Source organism: Scophthalmus maximus, chromosome 6 (assembly GCF_022379125.1).
Source record: "Scophthalmus maximus strain ysfricsl-2021 chromosome 6, ASM2237912v1, whole genome shotgun sequence".
In the NCBI taxonomy this organism is placed as follows: domain Eukaryota; kingdom Metazoa; phylum Chordata; class Actinopteri; order Pleuronectiformes; family Scophthalmidae; genus Scophthalmus; species Scophthalmus maximus.
In genome coordinates, this window is record NC_061520.1 from 5,455,112 (window position 1) to 5,479,258 (window position 24,147).

The following is a 24,147-nucleotide window of genomic DNA, read 5'->3' on the forward strand; positions in this document are numbered from 1 at the left end:
AACGGCCCCTCACACACACAAAGTAAGAACTTCAGATGGCCTGTTGAGGATGTACGTGTGAAACAAAGTGAACATATTTTTATTTTTTTTAACTTTTAGACCAGCCCAAGACACGTTTTTTTTTCTACTGTCAAGTTACCGCTCCGGTCCAGTAGGTGGCGGCAGCGTACCCATAAGCTGGTTTGCCCGCCACCATTAATCTTCGAAGCAGCATTAGAAGAAGAAGAGGAGAACGAAGAAGAAGAAGAAGAAGAAGCAGCAGCAGCGGCCTCCGTCCCTTCCCCCTTTAGCAGAACCGATACACGTCGAGAGGGTAACGACCGTCAACCGAACAGTGACCAACCATCTGCTGTTATTACGCCCGAGTCGCGGAGTATCCAGGTAAAACTCTTCTCCGCCCCTTCGCTAATAGCAGGTGGATACCGGAGATAAATCGTGGGAGGCCCTGCTCGGCTCCGGTTAGCTGCTAGCTCTTCAGCCGCGGCAGGCCTCATGGTGTGTTTGCACCGAAACCGGCGGAGGTCAGTCACCGGACACTCATTAACGGGAGTTTGACGGTGACTGAACGGCGTATTTAGCTGCGTGTGTCTAACGGCTTAGCTAACCGCTAAGCTAGTAGCCCGGTGTGATGAGGTCACGGGAGGGGAAGTAACCTGTGCAGGTGTTAGATGACTGAAAACTACTAATCATGGTGCGAGTTCAGCTTCACCGGACAAACCTCACGTCTCTATGACAACGTCGCGTGCTAGCGTCTGCGCGGACCACGAGACACCGAGGTCCGCACGTCCGGCTCGCGTGAGGCGTGTTTCTGACGGTCTGTTGTTTAGTGCGACACCAGGCCGAGCGAGCTGGACCTGCGGCTGTCGGTCTGTACTGATTGTAGATTGATCTGCTGACTGGTGACAGACTTTTGACTAATGTCAGAGTCGTGACCCTGATCCGTGTGAACGTCCAGATGAGCAAACAGCTGTGACATTATGGAGTAAATAATGTTATAGTCAAAATTATTAATACAGAAAATACTCATCAATGAAAATAACTGATGAAACTTTTCTCTTTTCTTGTGTGTGTGTGTGTATGTGTGTGTGTGTGTGCGTGCGCGCGCGTGTGTGTGTGTACCAGCAGGACTATGGCCGACGACCTGGACATCGAGGCGATGTTGGAGGCTCCGTACAGGAAGGTGAGGGTTGTTCCTCTCTTCTCTGTTACTGAGACTCAGCCAGACTCTACTGCTCTCCCACGCTGACCTCTGATCCCCGAGTCTAGTTGGAGGTGATCCAAGTTCACTCGCGGGTCAAATGATTCAGGCTCTAAAATAAAGTCAGGACGTTTTCAGAAATCAAGCCCAGTTCCGAGTAGATACATGGATCAGACGGGTATTTACTGTGACACACACACACATACACACAAACACACAGTCCACCTGGACTGCATCTTTTTTGCGTGGATTCAGTCTTTTCATCTGATCCCAGACTGACCAATCAGACGCCTCTTAATGAGCCTGAACGACTGAAGTGACCAAACCTCAGTTATGACATAATTGTAAGTCGGTGTCAGCTGTCAATCATGGTGTCTCAGCCTGCTTTTATTGCATCAAATAACTAATCGAAACCAACTTGAGCGCTTGAACACACTGATTTGATGAGAAACCATCTTTGGTTTCATCTCACATTAGAGAAGCCCCTCATGTCATCCATCTTAATTTACAGTGTGTGGTTTCAACCTGTGTTCCAGTCAGTCACATGATGGCTGCTCCCTCATGTCAGGGATTGATTGGTTAATGGCCAAGGATCACTAAGCGGGCAAACTCGAGGTTTACTCCTCACCATTTGGGTCTATGTCGTGTGATTTATCACTGACTCAAAATATCAACTGTCGGGGCATGATTTTCAGACCTTAACTGTTTTCTGTTTAATGATGATTCAGAAAATAAATTCAACTTAATTTTATGTCGCCGATAATGACAACAATTAATAGATGAATCAATTAGTCGGTCAATCGAACAACTATTTTTTTAAATTGATTTATGGTTTGTGTCATCCTTCCAGAAGATGCTTTCAGCCTCTCTTATCTTTGTCTCATAACATTTGAAGACATCGGCTTGGAATTGGGATATTTTTCACTCTCCTGACTTTTATTAATCAATGGATCAATCAATTAGTGACAGCAGTTTTAAATGAAACGGGCTGCAGGTCGATCGTGAAAGGCCAAAGGGAAGGACACAGTTCCTTACGCTGTACAGAGCTGCCTCTGAGCAGTAGAGTCGGGCTGATGATGATGGTGATGATGATGATGGCGTTCCTTCACAGACTGTCATGAATAAATGCCCATCTATCTTTCTTTGTAGACTTGCCTAACGATTTCTCACCTCTACTCCCCTGAATGCCAGTGTGATCTGTCACAAACATGAAGGTAGTAAAAAAGCCCCCATCATGCATTGCTATACTGTGGTCCCCATGGTAACATGACTGTGGTCCCCTTGGTCACTGTAAACTGGGTTTGGCCCAAACGCCAGAGGAGACACAGCTGAGGATTCTTGGAGACGGAAGTGTAGTGATCAGCTGATTAATATTCAAGGGAGGATCATGGGAAAGGCAGTGTAACAGCAGTTAATCACGAGAGCTGAGGAGAAACCAGGGTCAGGACCCAGGTTGGATCTGGTTTGGGTCAGGAGGCAGAGCAGGGTGTGGTGGGTGGGGCTTAGCAAGGTGTGCTGCAGGTGAGTTCTCTCAGGATTCATATAACACTGAGATGTTGGTCTCTGCCTCCGAAGTCAGTGATTTTTTTTCTTCAGCAGCTCTGCAGGAAGTATAAAGGTGTGAGGTTGTTTTAGACACTTGGAGACAGTCATTGTAGAGAGACGGACACAGTCACAGTAAAGACAGAGATGGGGGGGGGTGGCCGCACTGAGACATGCTGAATGGACAGGTGTGGTCTCTGAACAGGTGAGGGGACAGTCTGAGGTGTGGAGGGTGTGTCCTGGTCTGAGTTTAGTGACTAAGACTCATGTCTGCTTCAGGGCCCTTCAGGAGTCCCAGCACCAAAACCAGCACAGCATCCTCATCCACACGGCGGAGGACGAGACTGCTGCCGGACCCCCTCCCCCACACTGGCACCACCCACCTCCAAACCCCCCACCCAAAGCCCGAGGTTCAGCTTGGCACTGACTGACTGACCCTGACTGACCTCTGACCCCCCCACCCCCTTTACAGAACAGCCTGTTTGAATATGACTCATAAACTTTTTTTGTATTCTCTCTTGCCCCGCCTCCTTCCCTCCCCCGCAACAAACACCTGAATGTTGCCTCCTCATGCTGTTCTCTGTCGACCCTGATAGGACGACACCAAGGCCCAGAGCCCCAACGGACAGGACGACCGCACCAAGAGGTAGCAACACCCGTCTGTCTGTCTGTCCCTCTACCTGTCTGTCAGTCTGTCTCTGACTTGTTGATGTTCAGGTCATGTGATGAGCAGCTGAGAGTGGGTCAGGTTGTGTGGGTTTGTTAACCAGTGACACTGACACTTTTCTAGCATTGCTATTGGTTAATGAGGTACTAATGAGTGATGAGTCTGTGCTCAGTGGTCACCGTGGTGATGAACACCACAGCCATGTGTGGGATGTGCTCTGATTGGCTGCCGTGTCTTAACAGGAAGAAGCGCAGCCGCAGCCGTAACAGGAAGCGCAGCAAGAGTCGAGAGAAGAAGAGGAGCCGCAGCCGAGAGCGCAAGCGCAGCCGCAGCAGAGACAGGAAGAAGAGCCGCAGCAGAGAGCGCCGCCACAGCCGGGAAAGAGGGGGGCGCTACAGAGACCACCACAAGAAGTGAGTTCCTGTGTCCACATCCACACAACACCACCATTATGTGTTTTATATTTATATGTATGTATATAAGAAGATCCCCACTCGACCCATGTGGACTCCCAGGCCTCAGGTAGAGGACCTGACCTGAGACCGTCCACATGGGGCAATTGGTGTATATGTATGTATATGTATTCATCCCCTTGTCTGTGTCATTAAAATACAAACTAAAAACAAATCTTTTAAATGGACTTAAGTGTTTTATCTTAAGATCTCCCTTTGCCTCTCTCTCTCTCTCTCTGCTTGTCTCTGTCTCTCTGCCTGTCTGTGTTGCAGGGGGCGGCGGTCTAGGAGTAAGAGTCCCCTCAGGAAGGACAAGAGTCCCCTCAGGAAGGACAAGAGTCCCTTCAAGAAGGACAAGAGTCCCTTCCGGAAGGACAAGAGTCCAATCAGGTGAATGTTAATGAAACTTTATTGATCCCCCAGAGGATATTCCCTGACAGATTCACAACTCTGAATCTGCTGATGATGATGTTGTTGTCCTCAGGCAGCCCATAGATAACCTGACTCCAGAGGAGCGAGATGCTCGGACAGTTTTCTGTATGCAGCTGGCTGCGAGGATACGACCTCGAGACCTGGAGGACTTCTTCTCTGCTGTGGGGAAGGTAAGCGTGCGCACGCACACGCACACGAACGAGGACTCTGTGTCAGTGATGGGGGTTGTATGTGGTTGGTTGACGTGGTAACGGTTGCTATTGTCCCTCTGCAGGTCCGGGATGTGAGGATGATCTCTGACAGGAACTCCCGCAGGTCAAAGGGCATCGCCTACATCGAGTTCACGGAGGCAACCTCAGTTCCTCTGGCCATTGGACTGACGGGGCAAAGGCTTCTGGGAGTTCCCATCATCGTACAGGCCTCACAGGTACACAACGATGTCATTGACCTTTAACTGTAACTTTACCTGTGACTGTGCAGGTGTTCCACAGTGTCACTGTGGTAAGTGGAGCCTGTGGACGATATGACGGACGTTCACGTTGACAGATGTTGTGAAACGTGTGTGTGTGTTTTCAGGCGGAGAAGAACCGAGCGGCGGCGGCGGCAGCAGCAGCTAACAACTTGCAGAAGGGGACGTCAGGACCGATGAGGCTGTACGTGGGCTCACTGCACTTCAACATTACAGAGGAAATGCTGCGAGGAATCTTTGAGCCATTTGGACGGGTCAGTCAACAACCATGTAACACACTAGTCTGTACACACACTCTGTACACACGTCTGACGGCCGATTGTGTGCGTGTGTCTCTCAGATCGAGAGCATCCAGCTGATGATGGACAGTGAGAACGGACGATCCAAAGGTTACGGCTTCATCACTGTGAGTTCCTCATCATCTGAGTCTCAACCTCTTTGATCAGTGTCACTGCTCTTCTCACCTTTCACTTGTGTGGCAGTTCGCAGATGCAGAGTGTGCCAAGAAAGCTCTGGACCAGCTCAACGGCTTTGAACTGGCGGGTCGACCCATGAAGGTGGGTAACGTGACGGAGCGGACTGACGGCTCCTCGGCCTCATCATTCCTCGACAATGACGAGCTCGAACGCACCGGCATCGACCTGGGAACCACCGGGCGACTGCAGCTCATGGCCCGACTGGCTGAGGGTGAGACCTTTAACCTTCACCTCTTTTTAACCCTTAACCTCCGCCTGTGAGGTTGGTGTTACAGGTGTGTTGCTGTGTTTCAGGTACAGGATTACAGATCCCTCCTGCTGCTCAACAGGCTCTGCAGATGAGTGGAGCCATCGCTTTAGGAGCCATGGCTGCTGTGTCAGGTACACACACATAGAGAAACACACACACACACGCACACACTTCTATAGTTGTGAGGACACTCATTGACATAATGTATTCCCTGGCCCCTCAACCTGATTCTAACCTTAAAACCAGGTCTTAACCGTCAAACAGAGGACCACACACAATGTCTTCATAACCAAAATTGTCCCTCACAACTATAAAATGACACACACACACACACACACAGACACACACAGAACAGACCAGTGTTACTGAAGATGAATCTCTGAGGAAGTTTGTAACGTCTGTCTGTCTGTCTCTCAGCTGCGATGAATCCGGTTCTCAACATGAACATGTCTTCTGGTATGGATTTTCCCCCTCAGCCTCTCGCCACTCAGTGTTTCCAACTGGCCAACATGTTCCAGGCACACAGGTACTCACCTGTCTGTCTGCTCGTCTGTCTGTCTGCTCGTCTGTCTGTAAATGTTGTTTGAACACAAAGTGTGTGTGTTTCAGTGTGGAGGCTCCTGGTTGGGACGTGGATATTCAGCATGATGTGATAGAGGAGTGTAACAAACACGGAGGAGTCGTCTACGTCTACGTTGACAAAAACTCTGAGGTACAGCTGAACTCTGACCTGAAAATATATGTATCTAACCTCTGACTTCTCAGGGTAGTTTGACCTCTGACCTCTACTCCTTTTCAGGGAAACGTCTATGTCAAGTGTCCATCGATCCCCGCCGCCATGGCTGCCGTCAACGCCCTCCATGGAAGATACTTTGCTGGTAAGACTTCCTGTCACATGAGACCTGTGCTGTGGACCAACCAGAGAGCAGCTCTCATGTGCCACAAAGGTGTTGAATCAGGAACCACCCGGACTTGAAGACATTCCGCCTTCATCAAGAGGCTTCGTCAGTTCTAATTTGTGGTGAAGCCAGGTACTTAACCTCAGTGGGGTGTGGGCGGTGCTTATTGGTTCCAGACTGTTTCAACAACCATCGTTGAAAATGTAGTAATGATATGAGTCGTTGGAGTCACCTGTGTCCACACAGTTGTTGTCTTGGGATCACAAGAGGCTAACTTTGAAAGAGCCTTTTTTAAAGACTCCGACAACTAACCACCATCGTTACAACAGTTTCAACGATGATCGCTGAAACAGTCTGGAACCAATAGATACTGCCCACACCCAACTAAGGTTAAATGCCTCGTTGGACCACAGCTTAGTCAGAACTTAAGAAGGCTCTTGGATTGAAGGTGAAACGTCTTCAAGAAACTACAACCAAGTCCAATTGCTCCTGATTCAGTATACTTGTGGAAAATTATGACTTGGATGAATGAGATTCTTCACGACCCACTTGTCGTTTCAGGTAAGATGATCACGGCGGCGTTTGTCCCCCTGTCCACCTACCACAACCTGTTCCCAGAGTCCGTCAATGCCACACAGCTCCTGGCCCCACGACGGTGACTCGCCAACAATACTGCCCTCTGATTGGACACCAGACTTCTCTATACCCCTCTCCAATTGGCCGACACAGATGAGTCGGGTTCATCTCCGACCATCATGTCTGAGGAGTCTGGTTTTTTTTTTCTGCCCTGCCCTCAGAATATTGTCCAATGATTGAGCTCTGTGAGCTGCGAGAAAGCTGGCTGATGATGATGGAATCAGCTGATTGGTTGGTTTGATATTTAATCGTTTTTCTAATGGAGAGTTGATTTTGTTAAAACGTTGATTAAATTTTATTTTGAAGCCACTCACAGCTGCTGTCTTTCTTTCTTAACTCATGCTCACTGAGAATACTGGATTGTGATTGGCTGGGAGCTACAGAATGAAGGTTACCATAGTAACCAACCAACTGATTTAGTTTCACATTGTGTGTGGACTTAAAGCAGTTTATTACAGAGATGCATGATGTCATTTAAATTTTCTGATCTAAAATAGTGAAACTTGAACTTTTCACACTGTCTCAGGAAAAATAACACCAAGGGACTGGAAGCATCCAATCATCAAACAGAACGTTTCATCAGTTGTAAATTCTGAAATACATTTAATGCAGCAGCAAACAAACGCCATCATGATTTACAGGTGACATGAAACACAACATCACAGAGGTGACGATCATGAGAGAACAAGAAGCTCCCCCCCCTGTGTTAGTTCATCTCAACTGTTTATAACATGAACATTACCATTATTACATAATTTCATCACATTATTACATCATCATAGTCCAATGTGATTTCAGTTTCCTGTTGAAGAAGACACTGTTCAGGCTGAAACAGATTCAGTTCTTCTGTTTCGATTCTTGTGTCTCTGTGGGGTCCAGACTCCTTATCCTCTGTCTAAATGTTTGGACTCATCGTCCTGCTGCAGGTGGGGGTCAGGATAGAGGGCGGGATCATGATGGTGGGTGGGGTTTTTGAGGTCAGGATGGAGGGTGTAGTTTTTGGGGGTCAGGGAGGTGGGCGGGGTCAGGTGGTGGGTGTAGTTTTTGGGATCAGAAACTTGATGTTTCAGGTTATTAATGAATCAAAAATTTGAAATAAAGTTCAGAGAAAGAAGCAGGTGAACGAATCATGGTCGTCGTTTTACACCTGTAACAGGCCTTCAGGTCACATGGTCTGATTAAAGGTCGGGCTCGTTCAGGTGTATGACGGTAATGGTGATGTCATCACGGTACCTTCGGGCCAGCTCTGACGGCAGACTCAACATCTTGGCCAACCGGGTTGGTGCCACCGCTCCGTACCCATCATCCCCCAGGGCGTGGCGGAGCAGGTGGGTGGCGGCGTTCTGGTCCTCCAGCACTGATATAACCCGCCCCCTCCTCTCCAGCAGGAGGCGCTGCAGGCCACCCAGTGTCATGCCCGAGGCAGGAACTATAGGTCTCTGCTGCTGAAGACCTGGACAACGACAAACCACTTCAACTGTTTATACAGACACTTGGAACTGTTTTTCAGACCTCAGTGACATGTCAGCTGTTTCATCATGAAATACAATGAACTTAGTGATCATGAAAGCTGTCCCACCTGCGACCTCTGACCTCACCTGCTTCATGTTTGAGCTCCTGATGCACCAGGATGTCGTCTTAACCTCTGAGTCTACGTTCTACAGCCTGAACTGATCGTTCAACTGCTGCCAAATCTACATGCTGCTCTTTGGATCCACGTTAAAGTTACAGCGTGTAATATTAAGAAGAACTTATACAAACATAAATTTAATATATTGTCCATAACCATGTATTCATATATGTATAATCACCTGCAACAAAGAACCAATGATATTTCGTCAACTTTGAATGAGTTAAATATAGTTACATGAGATAGACACGACCCCCATGTGAGTGTCCATGTTTGCTACAGTGCGTTGAATATGGTTGTTTGCAACTCTACCACCAGATCCTGCCAGAAAATTGCAAAAAGTACACACTGGGGCTTTAAGTTCGAGATAAGAGATAAAAACCTGTCAACAGCCATGACTGGGGATAGGCAGGTTTTTGGGACGCCATGCACTCTCCACTTGTTGATCTGTGTAACGAACCAGAAATCTCCTCAATATATTGGGCTCCTTGTAATAAATACTTCTGCTTAAGACATCATGGTTTCCCTCTTCCTGAGTCAGCGTCAAACGGACTCTTCAACACAAGACATGCTTGTTGCTGGATATGAAAACCCAGGGCTTACTGAGTCATATTACAGGTTATCTGGACGGACGATGTCAGCGTTAGTTAAGGCAGATAATGAAAACGTATCCTAGTTATGTTGGACTCACTTCATAGTACAGGCCCCTGGTGTCCACACTCAAACGATGACGCAGACGCCCACATTCATCAGTCACAACTTGACTACCAGCGGTGAATGCAAAGCGTTGTTCGTAGTATTTCTGCAGCCAACTGCAGAGTAGACAATCTACTTCCTGTTTACTCCCCATGACCAGTGTACGTGAATGGTCATGTCACGTGTTTTCAGGTGTGTTAGTGTGGGCGGAGATTATTTCTGATATGGAGCTGAAACACTCATCCGGACGTTGAATGATTTAAAAGGAAAACATTTTAGTAGGCATGTGGCCTCAGACGTTATGTCAGCGTGATTAAACATGTTCCAGACGTTTTGCTTTAGACTTAGGTAAATATCTAAGTTCTCTGACCTGACAGTTGTTCCCCAACCAATTGGACCACGGTTTGTCGGTGCATCAGCTCCCATAGTCCATCAGTCGCCAGGACCAGGAACTTGTCAGAAGGTCTTATGCGATGCTGGGTGACCTCTGGATGGGCGCTCAGGTAGGGTGGGGTCAAGTAATGCGGCGGCAGAGTCCGGACCGCCTCACTGACCACGGACAGGACATCCGGTCGAGTCTCGTGGGCTCGACTCAGCATCTCTGCGCTCCATTTAAAGCGGACATCTCCGAATGCCCTGAAGGGCAGCAGCAGACCCAGCAGGCGGTCATGGCGGACCACCGTCTTACACTCTGACGGCGGATGTTCTCCCAGGATCCTTTGCAGCTCGTCAGGATTCTGTGCGTTGTGGTCGTTGGTGAGGCTGACTGCTGACCAGCGCCCATCTGGCTCCTGGACACCCAGGACGGCCCGACTGTCACCCAAGTTGGCCACATGCAGGACACCGTTGGAGACGTAGGCGACGCAGGCGGTGCAGCCGGACAGTGCAACTCGGAGGGGGGAGGACATAGACGAGGCCTCCCCAGGCAGAGATGGTCGTCTGTAGACAGAGAGGGATGATTCAGCTGGTGACTGAAGGCAGAGCAATGTTTAAAATCAACCCACATTCTTCAAACACGACATAAAAACCAGGTTTGCCCCAACGTCTCAAGAAATTGTAAAGTGACATCTCCAAGGTGCTGGATTTAAGACACAGAGAAACTGGTGAACAAACCAGACTCAGGACCATACAAAACATTTGGTTTGAGAATCAAACATTAAACCACCAGACTGAGACAGAATCACCACCTGGGTGAGGACATGGACAGGTAGACCTGGGCCTCCACAGACAGGTCGTAGTCGAGACGACGGAAAGCATTCACCAGTGCTGATGTCACCCTGTCGCCTTCCTGCAGCCAATCAGAGAGGAGAAACATGATGACGTCACAGCACGTGAAAGCTGTAAAGCTCAGACTGAATAAGGTGCAGAGACGGACTACGGTCTGATGTGTCCTCCTGGTGAAAGTCAGGTACTGAAATGTCCATGTGCTCTCACCTGGTATCAGAGGTTGGGCCGGTCAGTACCTGCTCCCACCTCCAGGTGTCAGGCAGAACTCTGTTGTGGGGTTTAGAAGTCTTCACAGGTCCACTTGGTTTCTAGTAGCTGGTACCTGAGTCAGAGAGGGTCCAGATTGGGTCTAGATTATATCAAGTCAGATTCAGGGTTTCCATTGGTCCATTTTTGGCTCCAAGTTTCTGGACCCGTGAAGACCTCTAGTCCGACATGTTGGGGGACAATGGTTACCTCTTCCTCGTCCTCCAGGTCTTTGTCCTCCAACCTCTCCTGCCAGTAGTTTCGGAGGCTGTGAAAGGAGATGGTTCCTCCGTCGGGGCAGTTGTGGTCTTGTGGGTGTTTGTACCACTCCAGCAGTGGCGGTACTGCCCGTTCCTCTTCCACCGCTAGTTCGATCTCCGCCAGCACCCTCAGTGGCAGCATTGCCACGGCTATGTAGTAGAAGAGCCTTTGGCTGACCGTGTTGGCACATGCTGGCCCCGCGTGGCCGTCAAATACACCGAGTAGCACGCCGTCGCAGCCCGGCAGGCAGGTGGCGCTACTGCGACAGTCCTCGCCAGGGTGGTTGGATGGCAACATGTTGCTTTGGAAACCCAGCACGCCATGGGAGGCGGGGCCTCTGGGGAGAGTGTGGCTGTATTCGTTGGCCTAGAAACATGTTACAGATGAAGTTTGACAGGTTGGTTGATTGACAGCTTGAATGACGGATCTGTCTCACCTTTAGGGTGTGGTTGATCTGAGCCGGGCTCATCTGTCCCGCCTCCTGCCCCATCCTATACTTCCTGCTCCCACCGCCTGCTGGGTAATGAAGTCTGGGTAGGGGAGGGGAGGAGAGGGAGCGGCACTGCTGGAGCTCGAACCTGAAACATCCACTGAAAGTTCCTGTTCTTCCCAACAAGGCCATTCTCTGGGGGAACCAGCGGGAGAACCAGCAGAACGAACAGAGCAGAACCTGAAGCATAAGCAGAAGAACTTTAACAGCTGGAATCCCCAGAGGTCACACCTGTCCAGATGTTTTTACAACAGTAAGTTGAAGCAGAGACGTTGAGAGAGAGTAGCGACAACTTTGTTCACTCCCCTTTTTTCCCCCCAGCAATGGCAGATCATGGAGCCTCTCAATTGTTCCCGGAGGTGAGTAGCTGCAGAATGGATTCAATGGACCGTCTCTGTTGCACTTATGAAGGGTAAGATTGTATATTATCAGCACATCTGAATCAGATCAACATGCACATTAAAACATGTTAGTGGAGTATGATTTATGGTTATTTATGATTTTAAAAAAACGTATTGACTAACTACATAGAGTAACTACATAGGCATTTCGGTCTGCTATATTATAAATCCATACATTTATTGACTTCTAATTACCAAAGATGGCACTTCTGTCGCTCTGAATAATGGATTCGAATTGCGCACCAAGAACTTCAGGGAACTATCTGAAGTCTACATGAGTGACGTGAGGTGCAAACATTTTGGACTTATGTTGTCACGACTCTCTCTCAACAGCTCTGGGTTGAAGGTTCTCTGCAGTTCTATGGGATCCACATTTTAAATGAAGCATTAAGGAGCAGTCTGCAGGATTCTGGACTAATCTGGCACATGATTTCCAAACTGAGGTTGTGTGCCAGTATGTCCCTAAAAGCAGCACTGTGAAATAAAGGTTCACAGTTGGAGGAGAAGAACAGACAGAGCCCTGAGCGTCGGCGGCAGATGAACATCACATCGCCTGCTGCAAACGCTCACCTGTGAACGCTGCCTTTTACTTCCTGTTCTTGTCTCCACCTCCCACAGGTGCAGCATCAGTTTGTTACTTACACCCTAACAGGAACCACATGGAACCACATGTTCCCTCTGGCCTGAGCTGAAGCTGTCGATGTAAGAAGAGGATCTGAGATGAAAATATATTTTTGAAATCTTTAACTCACCATGTGTCCGTCGAGGCGCTCAGGTGTCTGCTTAACCACCTTTAAGTGCTGCGGACTTGTGACCGTTGAAGGTTGTTTGTCTCAGAACATTTCCTTGTCCCTGCCTGTGACCTTTGACACCTTTCAAATCTCAGTAATAAGTCATATATAAACCGGCTGCTTGCGGTGAAGCCCCACCCCTCGCTCACTGTCTCCGGTCTGTGTGTAAAGAATTTAAAATGTCCAGATTTTTTTCCCCCCCACTGACTCACCTGCCGATGACATTTTACCTTTCCCGCACAATTGGCAGGAATATGGCTTCTCGCCTGTGGGGGTTTTTATGTGGACTTTCAAATCACTCCCACATAGAAAATCTTTCCCGCACAGTTGGCAAGAATATGGCTTCTCGCCCGTGTGCGATTTTATGTGGACTTTCAAATCACTGTTATACGCAAAAGCTTTCCCGCACATATGGCACGAATGTGGCTTCTCGCCTGTGTGAGTTCTGACGTGGACCTTCAAGGCGCTTTTGTGTGCAGAACCTTTGCCACACATTTGACACAAATACGGCCTCTCGCCTGTGTGACTTCTCGCGTGCCTTTTTTCAAGGCAGACTGAAACTTAAACGCCTTTCCACAAATGTCACATGTCAAAGACTTTTCCCTCTGTGTGAGGACCAGAGTCAATGTGAGATGTGGGAGAGTTGTGCACGTCGCAACCGTGACCCTTCGTTGGGTTTGACTCTGCACTTCTACTTGACCCCGGGGCCACATGTTCTCCTCTGCCATTCGGATCTGGGCTCCCGGCTGCAGGAGTGTTGTGCGAGGGGAGCTGGTGGGGACAGTGTGGTTCTGGTTCTCTGTGGTCTCCTCCCTGACACTTGGGAGTCAAAGTGAATGTATCGGTCTCCTGCTTCAGTACAGGCTGCTCTGTGCGCCTGGTGCAGATTTCCTCCTGTTCCTCTTTAATCTGTAGAGGTTCTGGCTCCTCTTGGTCCAGACTGGAGCTCCTCTCCTGGTGCTGGTCAGTGAGGAGAACAACCTCCTCCTCCTCCTCCTCACAGGTGGGCCGCTGTGGGAACTCTATTCTGTGCAGCTTTACTCCAGGTTTCCAGACGATATGCAGCAGCTCACTGCTGACGTCGACTGACGACTTCAAATCAGATCAGATGCGAACCTTTCGCGCAAGGTCCCGCCTCTCTGCCGCATGCCCCGCCCCTCGGTCACTGTCTCCGGTCTGTGTGCAAAGACCGGCGACAGTGAGAACCCCCCATCTGCCGGGCCGTGTGCACAGGATGCGTTCAGGACCGGCTCCCGAGCTCGAGAAAATAGAAAACGTAAACATTTTAAAAATAGAAACGACGTGTTTTTTCTTCGTCTTGGGGTCATTTGAATTCAGTTTTTTTCATTTTCCACAAAACTTAGTCAACATGATGGGTCCCAGGTCAGTATTGTAAATGTATTTATTTTAGCACTTTGACAACGCTTTTAGCGATGAAAAGTGCTCTATAAATTAAATTTATAATAATTATTATTGTATCTGTGTGCACCTGAACGCATCTCCGTGAGTATGTATGTCCGTCTCTCTGTCTGCGCGTGCGTGTTAACAGACCACGTGTGGCGCAGAGGAGAGAAGAAAAGCCAACATCCACACTTTCTGGGTTTCAGGTGAGTTTCAACTGCCGCCGATCTCGACTAGATTGTTTCTTCCCGCAGGAGGCTCACCTCAGCCGACCTGCGGTGCCGCTCCGCCCGCTGTGCTGCACCCGGCCGGAGGGGGGGGCGCTGCGGAGCGCTCAGTCTCACGCGGTTGGGGCATCTGCTAACACGCTAGCTGCCCCGGGCCTGGTGGCGGACCCTCTCTGCCCGCACCGACCCAGGGGGAAACCCGCAGAGCCCGTCCGGAACACGGGCTGTCCGCAACGCGGAGCTGGTCTCGGGGGATCCACCGGGGGGGCCCAGGGTAAACGGCGTGGTGAGGCCGCGGGCTGCCCCGGGGAGTGGGGCGGTGCTGGTTCACGGTGTGAGACTGATCCAGTCCGCTTCTCCGAGGACCCACACGAGGTCCGGTCACACACGGGCTGCGATCCGACCGCCACCGACAGATCACCTATTGATCCGTAGTTGTCGTGACGATCAGTGATTGATTAAATGTGAAAGTGGAATTTGAATTTTAAAAAAAAACAAAATTTTTCTGATTCTAGCTTTTCTGAGACTTTAACTGAACAAGTTAAGATCGAATGAGATAAAATGAAGTAACTCCAGGGTGCCATTTTACTAAAGCGAGTTTAAATGATAACGACTGAAACATTAAGATTCGTGGATAGTGAAAAAATTATAATTCAAATTGATCAAACATCATCTCATCTGGAGTTTAGTGATTTCAACCTTTACACTTGAACATCATTGTTTATTTGACATACAAACATGTATGTTAATATCTTACAGGTATATATTAACATGTATGTTAATATCTTCCATGTATATATTAACATGTATGTATATATCTTTCATGTATATATTAACACGCATGTTGTTGTGCTGGTCTTTGTTGAGCCGAGCTCTGATCAGCTGGGGCCCTGTACTACGAAGCGAGTTCAACATACCCGGGATAAGTTTTTTATTATCTGGTTCCACTAACCCTAACACCGACCATCCTCGAAAACCTAGTACAGCTACAGGAATGCATCAAGTTTACAATTGACCGAATATGTTTTGCCCTTTTGTCTGACGATGGTCAAACTATTGTGAAGAGTGTGGTGGAAATCTTAATTTTCCTCGAGAGATGAACAAATGAGTCATTCGAATAAAACAAGTTGGTCTGCTAGTTGTATTTAATTGAAATCAAAAGTACAACAGTCTGATCAGCTGGTTCAGAGGTCTGATCCAGATCATAGAGCAAAGACAAAGTAAATAGCCAGGCTAGCATGGCTAACTGTTTTAAAACCCTAGTGGACAAATGGCAAGTCTGGAACAGACAAGTTACCACTCATCTATTAACATCTGCTTCTTTGTCACGTTACTGGGACAGATCCAGTGATCTGATTGGTCAGTAGTTCGGCTGTTGACTGGCTTTGATCTCTTATGTCGAACTTTTAGTCAGCTCCGGGGCAGGATATTCTTTCAGCATAAGTAACCGTGGTGATATAGCCCGGTATTAAGAGAACCAGCTTCGTAGGACGGACAACCCAGAGCACTTTGTACAGGTCTCAGATCTCATCAACATAGAACAGTGCTGACATCAGACACACGAACGTCACTCATTAATAAAGTAAACTCCTCCTCTGTCTCTGTCCAGCAGTTGTCGTGGTGATGAGCAGTAACGAGTGCTTCGGGTGCGGCGGCAGTGGCCACTGGGCGAAGAACTGTCCCAGTGCCGGCAGAGGTCGAGGGAAAGGTCGCGGTAGAGGAAAAGGTGCCTGTCACTCAAACACACACACTACACACAGTGATCACTTTTTTTTAAAGGAAAACCTGCTAATGACAGTCAACCAATCACGTGGCAGCTGCTTCAGGTAAAGTGAGTTTTTCCACATCAGGTTCCATTCCAATGAGGAACCTATCTATATATCTATCTATCTATCATCTCCATGTCACATGACAGGAAGTTTGGTCTCCTTCAGTGACCTCATCAGTCTCTAGAACTGAATCTTTGGTAGAACAGGAGACTGGCAGCATGAACGTGCAGTGATGTGTTTCCTGAACAAACCACGTCACAGTAAACGTCTCAATGTTCTTTGATCAGGCCCGTTGTGTTAGAACCAGGCAACATTTTTACCTGAACATATTGATCATGTGACACATTTTGCATGTTTCAGATCTGTTCTGTTACCGCTGCGGGGACCTCGGACACGTCGCCAGAGACTGTGAGAAGACTGAGGATGGTGAGGACACAGGATCTTAATCAACGCTAAACATCCTCATGAAGCGTCACTGAACTGATCTCGTCACACACACATGAACGTTGACACGTTGAGACGAGTTAAAAGACCCGACACATCTTCTGCCCAGTAACTGTCCGTCACAGTGGACAGGAGGATGAAATCACTGCTGCACAACAAGAAACATGAAGATCTACACTGATGTTTTCACTCAGCGTCACCTGTATTTTCAGATGTATAATCATTGATCGACACAAAGTCTCGACCCTTACATACAATCTGATTTTCATCTAACCAGCAACAATTACGTGTTGTTAGCAGACCACAGGTGAGGAACAGTCGGTCAGTGTTGTAATGTTCCTGAACCTCAGCCTGCCGTTTGTTCCCGCAGCCTGTTACAACTGTGGCGGAGGGGGTCACATCTCTAAAGACTGCCAGGAGCCGAAGCGGGAGCGAGAACATCTGTGCTACAGCTGTGGAAAGGCTGGTCACATGGCCCGGGACTGCAACCGTGGCCAAGAGCAGAAGTGCTACTCCTGCGGGGGCTTCGGACACATCCAGAAGTGCTGTGACAAGGTCAAATGCTACAGGTAAGCTAACAGCTAAAGGTAAAATAACCGCTACAGTTGAGCTAAAAGCTGCAGGTAAACACTATCAGACTGTTTGGTTGAGTTCTTGGTTGATTCTCTTGTATTGGCTGGAAACAGCGGAACCCATCTGATCAGTACCTGTCTGCTGCAGGTGCGGGGAGATCGGCCATGTTGCGGTGGACTGCAGTAAGGTGTCAGAGGTGAACTGCTATAACTGTGGGAAGTCCGGTCACCTGGCCAATGAGTGCACCGTGGAAGCCACTGCCTAGCTGCCTCACCCCCGACCTCACCCTCTTTCATCTCTTCTTTCACTCTTTTTATTCATTCTCTCTGATCTCCTCTTCTCATTGGTCTAGAGGCCTTACAGTCTAGCCTCACAGCAGCCAGTCAGAGCAGACAGAGGGAGGAGGAGGACGGGTGGAGAGTAAAAAGCAACCGTTTTTTTTCCCTGTATTTTTTTTCTAAAGAACAAACAATCTGTGATTTAAGTTTAGTAGCGACGTCATGATTTAACTAGAGTGGTGGTGAGGGACAAAAAAAGCTTGACTGAAACGTGATTTATCCTCCCTCCAGCAAATAACCAACCAACTACCTTACAGGATAAACAAGCCAAACAGAGCAGCCGACAGCAGACAACAACAGGAACATTAATTTCTTCCTGTTTTAAAGTTGCGTTTTGTTTCTGTTTGGACCCGTTTGAGCAGAGCCCCGACAGACAAAATCTAATAATTGAAATAAGTCATTTTAACAAACAAGAATTCTAAGTTTGGGGAGAGGCAATTGTTTTGTTTTCACACACAAATAGTCCAAATCTTATTTTTGTACAATATTTCACCCGGAGCTACTGTAAATATGTCTTGTGGTTCACTGCAGACTGTAATTTTAACCTGACTATAAAAACGTGAAGGAAGAGGATGGAGTTGAGACGTCTGAACTGTTTATTTCAACACCCAACACAATCACACAACAGTTTAACATCATTTTTTTAAATAACAATTGTAAACAAGTTTTTTTCCATGTTTGTTCATTTGTTTCACAACAAATCAAAGAGTTTCACATGGGACACAAATAAATTTAAGACAAGATTTAACAGAAAACAAAATAATACAAAGTATATAAACCTAAAAACAACATGAAAAGTTGCGCAATGTAAAAATACTCTTGGTAAACCACAAAATAATTAAAAGAAAATCCAGGAACACATTCATTATTAATTCATTCTCTGTATTTGAGTTGTTGAATTGTTACTATTGTATATTAACAAGCAGCTGATCACTATCGTTTTGTTTTTTAGCACCAAAAAAAAAGTTGTTTCCAGGAATCTTGGAGTTTACCTTGTCCTGAGTGTTGTCAACATGATTGTGATAAATAAAGTTATTGTTGTGTAAGTTCGGTTTGATTGAATGTTGTTCATGTTATATAAAAGAGGTTAGAGGATGGAGCCCTGAGGAACTCCACGTCAGCCACATCACGACTTTGATACATTTCTGTAGAAATTAAAGGAAAATCTGAACTTTGAATGATTCAGATAATCTTCAGGACCTTTTTTCTTGGTCAATATGACATCATACAGAAGGTTATTTTATTGTATTTTGGGGGATTTTGTAGATTATTAATTGTAAATTACTTGTATTTGCTTAATTCTTTTGTTTTAAATTTAATTTTAAATTTATTTAGTTTTCACTTGGTGAAAACCAAGTTAACTTTATTTCTGTAAAATTAACTACGTAAAAAACAATTTTGCTTCTCAGGTCAAACAATTTATCTCTGTTCTGAGGTCTTTCACTTCGAAATAATACAAAAACAAAATCATGTCCTTTGTTGTTTTTAAACCATTTTTATTTTGGTATTCAAGTCTTTTATGTTAGAGATTAAAATAGTAGCAGAGTTTAATCTGCAGTTAGAAACTTTCACAAATGTTAATTGAAAATTTAAAAAAGGGGCGTTTTTTATTTTCACATTAAAACAAAAAGGGACATTTTCCAGGAAATTTACAGAATCCACTTTTCCCAAAGTTCCTCAAATTTCATGACACTTCGAAAACCGAATGTGTCGTCTGTTGTTCGAGCAGCTGCACCAGGTACGGTTGTTCTGTGTTGTATTATTGAACTCCACCGGTGGGAGGCAGCAGAGCAGTGGTTCAGCGGACCGGAAGCAGTAGAAGAAGACGGTGGCGCACTTCCTGTCAATGTTGGCGTGTGTGGATCGTTTGAAGCTGAAGTTTGTTGGTTCTTGCTAAAGATTCACATTCAAACAAAGAACAGAAATGGTGAGAATCGGATTTTTATCATGTACCTCACATACGCAGTTCGTTAGCTTTTAGCCATTAGCTTCAACTGGTGTAGCAGTGAACGTCCACAACATTAAAAGCGTCATTGAAACTTAAAAATGCCTTGCCGATCGCTTTAGAAGACGTCCGTGATCAGAACCGAGTCTTCTCTCAGTTGTCTCAGCCGGTCACAGCGCCCGGGCACAGGATGAGAGATAAACTATCACTTTTTGAATGGAGTCTGGTTTGAACGGACTGCAGCCGTTCTGTCCCCGTCTCAGCTCCATGTTGACTCAGGGTTACATTTATAAACTGTAGTAAAGTGCACATGTCTAACAGGTTCCTCAAAAAGTGAGATTTAAATCTCTCCGTTAGATTGTTGTTTTAAGTCGCAGCTCGATCACATCCTGTATTAAAATGCGTGTTTTTCAAATGGAGTCTGGTGTGATTCTGCGGTTTTCCTGTCCTGAAGCTCTAGTGTTGATTTAAGAGACAGTTCATGAGGTGTTTTTATTTATTATCTGTAGATTATTTCTGTTGCCGTTTCCTAACTAGTCTGTCTCTTGTGTCTCCAGGCGAGAAATGCTGAGAAGGCCATGTAAGTGCAGCATCACCCTGTCCCCCGTCAGGACGCTCGTCCTCCAGCACCCGTCCAATCATCTGCTTGTCCACAGTCATTACTGTCTAATGCTTTGTACAGTTTATCAGATGAGACGTCTGAAGACGTGCCGGAACCTGGAACCAACATTCTCACCACCAATGAATTAATCGAGAACATAATTTTCAGATTAAACATAATATAGAGTATTATTGTTTTTAGCCCTTGTTGAAATATCTATCAGTCTGTCTGCTGTGATTCTCCCACTGTTCTCCTGTCGCTGTTTGCCTATCATGTTCTCTCACTGTTCTCCTGTCGTGTTTTCCTCCCACTGTTCTTCTGCCGTGTTCTGCTGTCCTGTCATTTACTGTTGCTCTTGTCTCCCAGGACGGCTCTGGCTCGATTCAGACAGGCTCAGCTGGAGGAGGGAAAAGTCAGGGTGAGGATATTATCTTACCTTTTTGTCTGTCCTCTCTCTCTCTATCTCTATCTCTGACCTGTTTGTCTGACCTCTCTTTCTCTGACCGGTCTGTCTGTAGGAGAGGAGACCTTTTCTGGCGTCAGAGTGCAGTGAACTTCCGAAAGCTGAGAAATGGAGACGACAGGTAAACACACCTCATTACATTCTGCAGTGCTGACTGTAGTAGTACTGTCTTAAGTAATACTGACTATAGTGTTACTGCAGTAGTCGTCACATATCTGTGTGTGTTTCAGATCATCAGTGAGATCTCAAAGAAAGTGGCTCAGATTCAGAACGGTGAGTTTAAATAGACACTTGAACACTCCAGCCACAGACAGATCACATCTCATTCTGACACATTCTGTATTTTGCTGATGTAAAACCTGAATTTCCTCTATATTACGAATATTTTTTTTTTTTTAATGACATGAAACCTATGTTCATCGTCATCAGAAGTTAAATTTAACTGGTATTGCTTTTGATTCTAGATGTGGCCAAAAGGCTCAAAGGCTGTGTGGAAGAGATGAAGACAGATAAAACATGTCTGTCTGCCTATCTGTCTGTCTGTAAGTAACCTGTCTGTCTGTTGCTGATCTGTCTGTCTGGTTTCAGCTGGTCTGGGCGAGTTCAGGATTCGGGATCTGAATGATGAGATCAATAAGCTGCTGAGAGAGAAAGGTCACTGGGAAGTCCGGATTAAAGAGCTGGGAGGACCCGACTATGCGGTAAATAATGATGATTATGATATCAATAATGATATTGATCCAGTGGCGGCTGTGGAACTATTGGTGTCTGCAAGAAATGTGTGGTTTTGGGAAACATACTTATGTTGCTGGATTAAAATATCTAGTAAATCAATCCATAATGAAAACAATGGTCATCTAATATCTGATGATGTGTTCGCGTTTCAGCGCTTCGGACCAAGGATGCTGGACCACGAGGGGAAGGAGGTTCCAGGAAACAGAGGGTATAAATACTTTGGAGCAGCCAGAGACCTGCCCGGAGTCAGAGAGCTGTTCGAGAAGGAGCGTAAGTTAACCTTTTATTATTATTATTATTATTATTATTATTATTATTATTATTATTATTATTATTATTATTATTATTATTATTATTATATCAACCTGCACTGTACTGTACTCTGCCATGATTGGGCCTCATTTATCGTGTGACTCACAGCTGCCCCGGCACTGAGAAGGACGAGGGCGGAGCTAATGAAGGAAGTGGACGCAGAGTACTACGGGTACAGAGACGAGGACGATGGCGTCCTCCTCCCTCTGGAGGCACAGCACGAGAAACAAGGTGAGATTAGTTAACAAATTGTTTAATTATCTAGTAATTTTTATTCTTCAAATTATTCAGGTTAATATATAATTCTATCAGGCTGATCATGTGACTCACAGCTTCATAACAGTCAGATTATTTTTAACAATCAGAACCTCACGATTGAGTTTCTTCTCATAGTCTCAAGTATTAAAAAAATTTGATTGTAGAGACGCAGTTGTGATGGTTGTTGTCTTACATGAGAACCATGTTGAGTAGAAAAACAATCAGTGACACTCACTACATCACCGCATGTTTCTCCATATGTGTGTATCTTGTGTGTAGTTGTTGTGGAGGCGGTGCAGAAGTGGAAAACGGAGAAAGAGTCTCGTCTGGCCGGAGAGAAACTTCCCGAGGAGGAAGAGGAGGAGGAGAACATCTATACCATCCATAAGGATGAGGTGAACTTTCCCTTTAACTTGCTTCACACTCAACCAATCAGATGCTGCACTGACCTCAGTGCCTGATGACGTCACCGGTTTGCAGTTCTCATGCACATATTACGGTGTCAGTTCGGTGTCAGTTCGAACACGCTCTACCCTCTCATAAATTAAAACTGTTCCGACCGACGAGGATTGTGGGTAAATATGAAATCTGTGTCCGAAACAAGATGGAGGTTTAATTCACGTGTTTGTTTTGTGTCACTGTGCAGCCCGATGATGACGACAGGTGGGAGGAGCCAGAGGGAGAGGAGGGAGGAGTAGCCTTCATCGCACATGTACCTGTTCCCTCACAGAAAGAGGTGACACACACACACACACACACACACACACACACACACACACACACACACACACACACACACACACACACACACACACACACACACACACACACACACACACACACACACACACACGTTCGTCTATCTCTACAAGTGAGGACGCTCACTGACATTACATAACACCAGAGTCAGGATCCCAGGATGAACATGAACCTGGTTCGAATCTGAAAGTGAAACCAAGTCTGCACTCTCCGATAATCCTTTATACTTGTGAGGACAGTGCAGACATCTCCTCACAAAGATATTTTAAAACTGAAATGACTCCTCACATAGATGGTAACACACACACACACACACACACACACACCACACACACACACACACACACACACTCACACTCACACTCACACACACACACACACACAGGTGAGACTGCTCTTCGTCTCTCTTTGGGACTTGTCTCACAGCTCTGACCTGTCTGTGTAACCTGTCTGTCAGGTGGAGGAGGCGCTTGTCAGGAGGAAGAAGATGGAGTTATTGCAGCGTTACGCCAGCGAGACTCTTCAGGCTCAGAGTCAAGAGGCCAGAACCCTGCTGGGACTCTAACCCGTCTTTCTGTCATATCTCTCCCCCCCCCCCCCCACCTATCTGTATGTTGATGTAAATATCTTTACCTATTAAATGTTTTTTCACATCAGTTTGTCCTCGTTGTTTTGCTGTTTGAATTTCAAGGTTTAATAATAAACGAACTGTTTTTATATCAAACCTTTCTCATTTCATTGACCTCAGGGTTTATTCACACACACATGTAGACCCACTTAGCAAACAGCCGTCAGGGGTAATGTCACACTGGTATGTGGAGTGGGGGAGCAGGGGATCAAACCACCGACCTTCTTCTTAGGGGACGACCCACTTTAGATCCCAGAGTCTGCAGCATGAAATCACCCAACAAACACAACAGAAAGAAACTTTGAGAACCATGGTGGACAAAGGGGTTATCAATGTTAAAGAACGGTAACTAGGTGACATCCTGAGGAACCGATTGATACCTGATTGATCTGATAACTTATCGATAACTAATCAGCAGGGACTCTGACCTCAAACCTGTTTCTCTCACCTTCAAATTCAAAGAGCTTCATTGGCATCACCACATACACACACAAAGTCTGTGTCCTCGCCTGAGGTTCGTCGGCCTGTCTCCTCCATAGGTCTCATCATGTGGTTTCAATCTGGCAGCTGATTGGTTGATTGGTGGCAGCCTGCTGCAGCATGTGATTGGTTGATTAATGGCTGAATGCTGCATGCAATGTCATGTGAAAGAAAACTGCTGTCAGCCGCATTTAATCAGCAGCTCGTGAGTGTGTGTAAAAGCGTGAGCATCTGTGTGTGTGTGTGTGTGTGTGTGTGTGTGTGTGTGTTTGTGTGCCCGCAGTTTTTGCAGCTCAAACACTGAATCGTTGGATCTGTTCCAGTCAAAAATGATCAGGACTTCTTTTCCCCCAGATTAAGAATGTCCGTCATGATTCATCTTGAAGTTTCCTCTCATAACCAAATATTTGATATTTTCCAGCCACCATGTCGCTGACTGACGTCATGCTCT

At 46.6% G+C, this 24,147-nt stretch overlaps 4 protein-coding genes across 14 annotated transcripts; 3 read left to right on the plus strand and 1 right to left on the minus strand.

Moving 5' to 3' along the window:
- Positions 1-220: 220 nt before the first annotated feature.
- On the plus strand, positions 221-7,330 carry rbm39a (RNA binding motif protein 39a). Of its 6 annotated transcripts, none has more exons than XM_035632117.2 (16): positions 221-381; positions 1,123-1,180; positions 3,020-3,150; positions 3,337-3,386; positions 3,650-3,820; positions 4,133-4,249; positions 4,344-4,461; positions 4,566-4,718; positions 4,868-5,014; positions 5,101-5,166; positions 5,243-5,447; positions 5,531-5,617; positions 5,904-6,012; positions 6,096-6,198; positions 6,286-6,364; positions 6,947-7,330. In XM_035632117.2, the coding sequence occupies exons 7-16, from the start codon at positions 4,399-4,401 to the stop codon at positions 7,042-7,044; spliced, it is 1,110 nt and encodes a 369-aa protein (XP_035488010.1). In that variant the 5' UTR covers positions 221-381; positions 1,123-1,180; positions 3,020-3,150; positions 3,337-3,386; positions 3,650-3,820; positions 4,133-4,249; positions 4,344-4,398; the 3' UTR covers positions 7,045-7,330. The 6 variants fall into 6 exon arrangements, with proteins under 6 accessions (XP_035488010.1, XP_035488011.1, XP_035488006.1 ...); XM_035632118.2 differs by having other exon boundaries at positions 1,126-1,180; XM_035632116.2 differs by lacking the exon at positions 3,020-3,150 and adding an exon at positions 2,348-2,412 and having other exon boundaries at positions 294-381; positions 1,126-1,180.
- Positions 7,331-7,600: 270 nt separating this feature from the next.
- Positions 7,601-12,917, minus strand: LOC118309709 (pyruvate dehydrogenase [acetyl-transferring]-phosphatase 1, mitochondrial-like). 2 transcript variants are annotated; one of them, XM_035632112.2, is made up of 6 exons: positions 12,725-12,917; positions 11,518-11,751; positions 11,031-11,447; positions 10,535-10,635; positions 9,718-10,286; positions 7,601-8,474 (listed from the first exon to the last, which is right to left on the minus strand). In XM_035632112.2, the coding sequence occupies exons 1-6, from the start codon at positions 12,725-12,727 to the stop codon at positions 8,200-8,202; spliced, it is 1,599 nt and encodes a 532-aa protein (XP_035488005.2). In that variant the 5' UTR covers positions 12,728-12,917; the 3' UTR covers positions 7,601-8,199. The 2 variants fall into 2 exon arrangements, with proteins under 2 accessions (XP_035488005.2, XP_035488004.2); XM_035632111.2 differs by lacking the exon at positions 12,725-12,917 and adding an exon at positions 12,543-12,699.
- Positions 12,918-14,215: 1,298 nt separating this feature from the next.
- Positions 14,216-18,561, plus strand: cnbpb (CCHC-type zinc finger, nucleic acid binding protein b). 5 transcript variants are annotated; one of them, XM_035632128.2, is made up of 5 exons: positions 14,216-14,370; positions 16,001-16,117; positions 16,521-16,586; positions 16,975-17,173; positions 17,325-18,561. In XM_035632128.2, the coding sequence occupies exons 2-5, from the start codon at positions 16,015-16,017 to the stop codon at positions 17,440-17,442; spliced, it is 486 nt and encodes a 161-aa protein (XP_035488021.1). In that variant the 5' UTR covers positions 14,216-14,370; positions 16,001-16,014; the 3' UTR covers positions 17,443-18,561. The 5 variants fall into 5 exon arrangements, with proteins under 5 accessions (XP_035488021.1, XP_035488020.1, XP_035488022.1 ...); XM_035632127.2 differs by having other exon boundaries at positions 14,219-14,370; positions 16,004-16,117; XM_035632129.2 differs by lacking the exon at positions 14,216-14,370 and adding an exon at positions 14,628-14,766 and having other exon boundaries at positions 16,004-16,117.
- Positions 18,562-19,306: 745 nt separating this feature from the next.
- On the plus strand, positions 19,307-23,312 carry isy1 (ISY1 splicing factor homolog). The gene is made up of 11 exons (XM_035632122.2): positions 19,307-19,442; positions 20,018-20,040; positions 20,428-20,479; positions 20,580-20,645; positions 20,755-20,797; positions 21,113-21,225; positions 21,412-21,529; positions 21,680-21,802; positions 22,109-22,224; positions 22,476-22,565; positions 23,046-23,312. The coding sequence occupies exons 1-11, from the start codon at positions 19,440-19,442 to the stop codon at positions 23,151-23,153; spliced, it is 855 nt and encodes a 284-aa protein (XP_035488015.1). The 5' UTR covers positions 19,307-19,439; the 3' UTR covers positions 23,154-23,312.
- Positions 23,313-24,147: the final 835 nt, after the last annotated feature.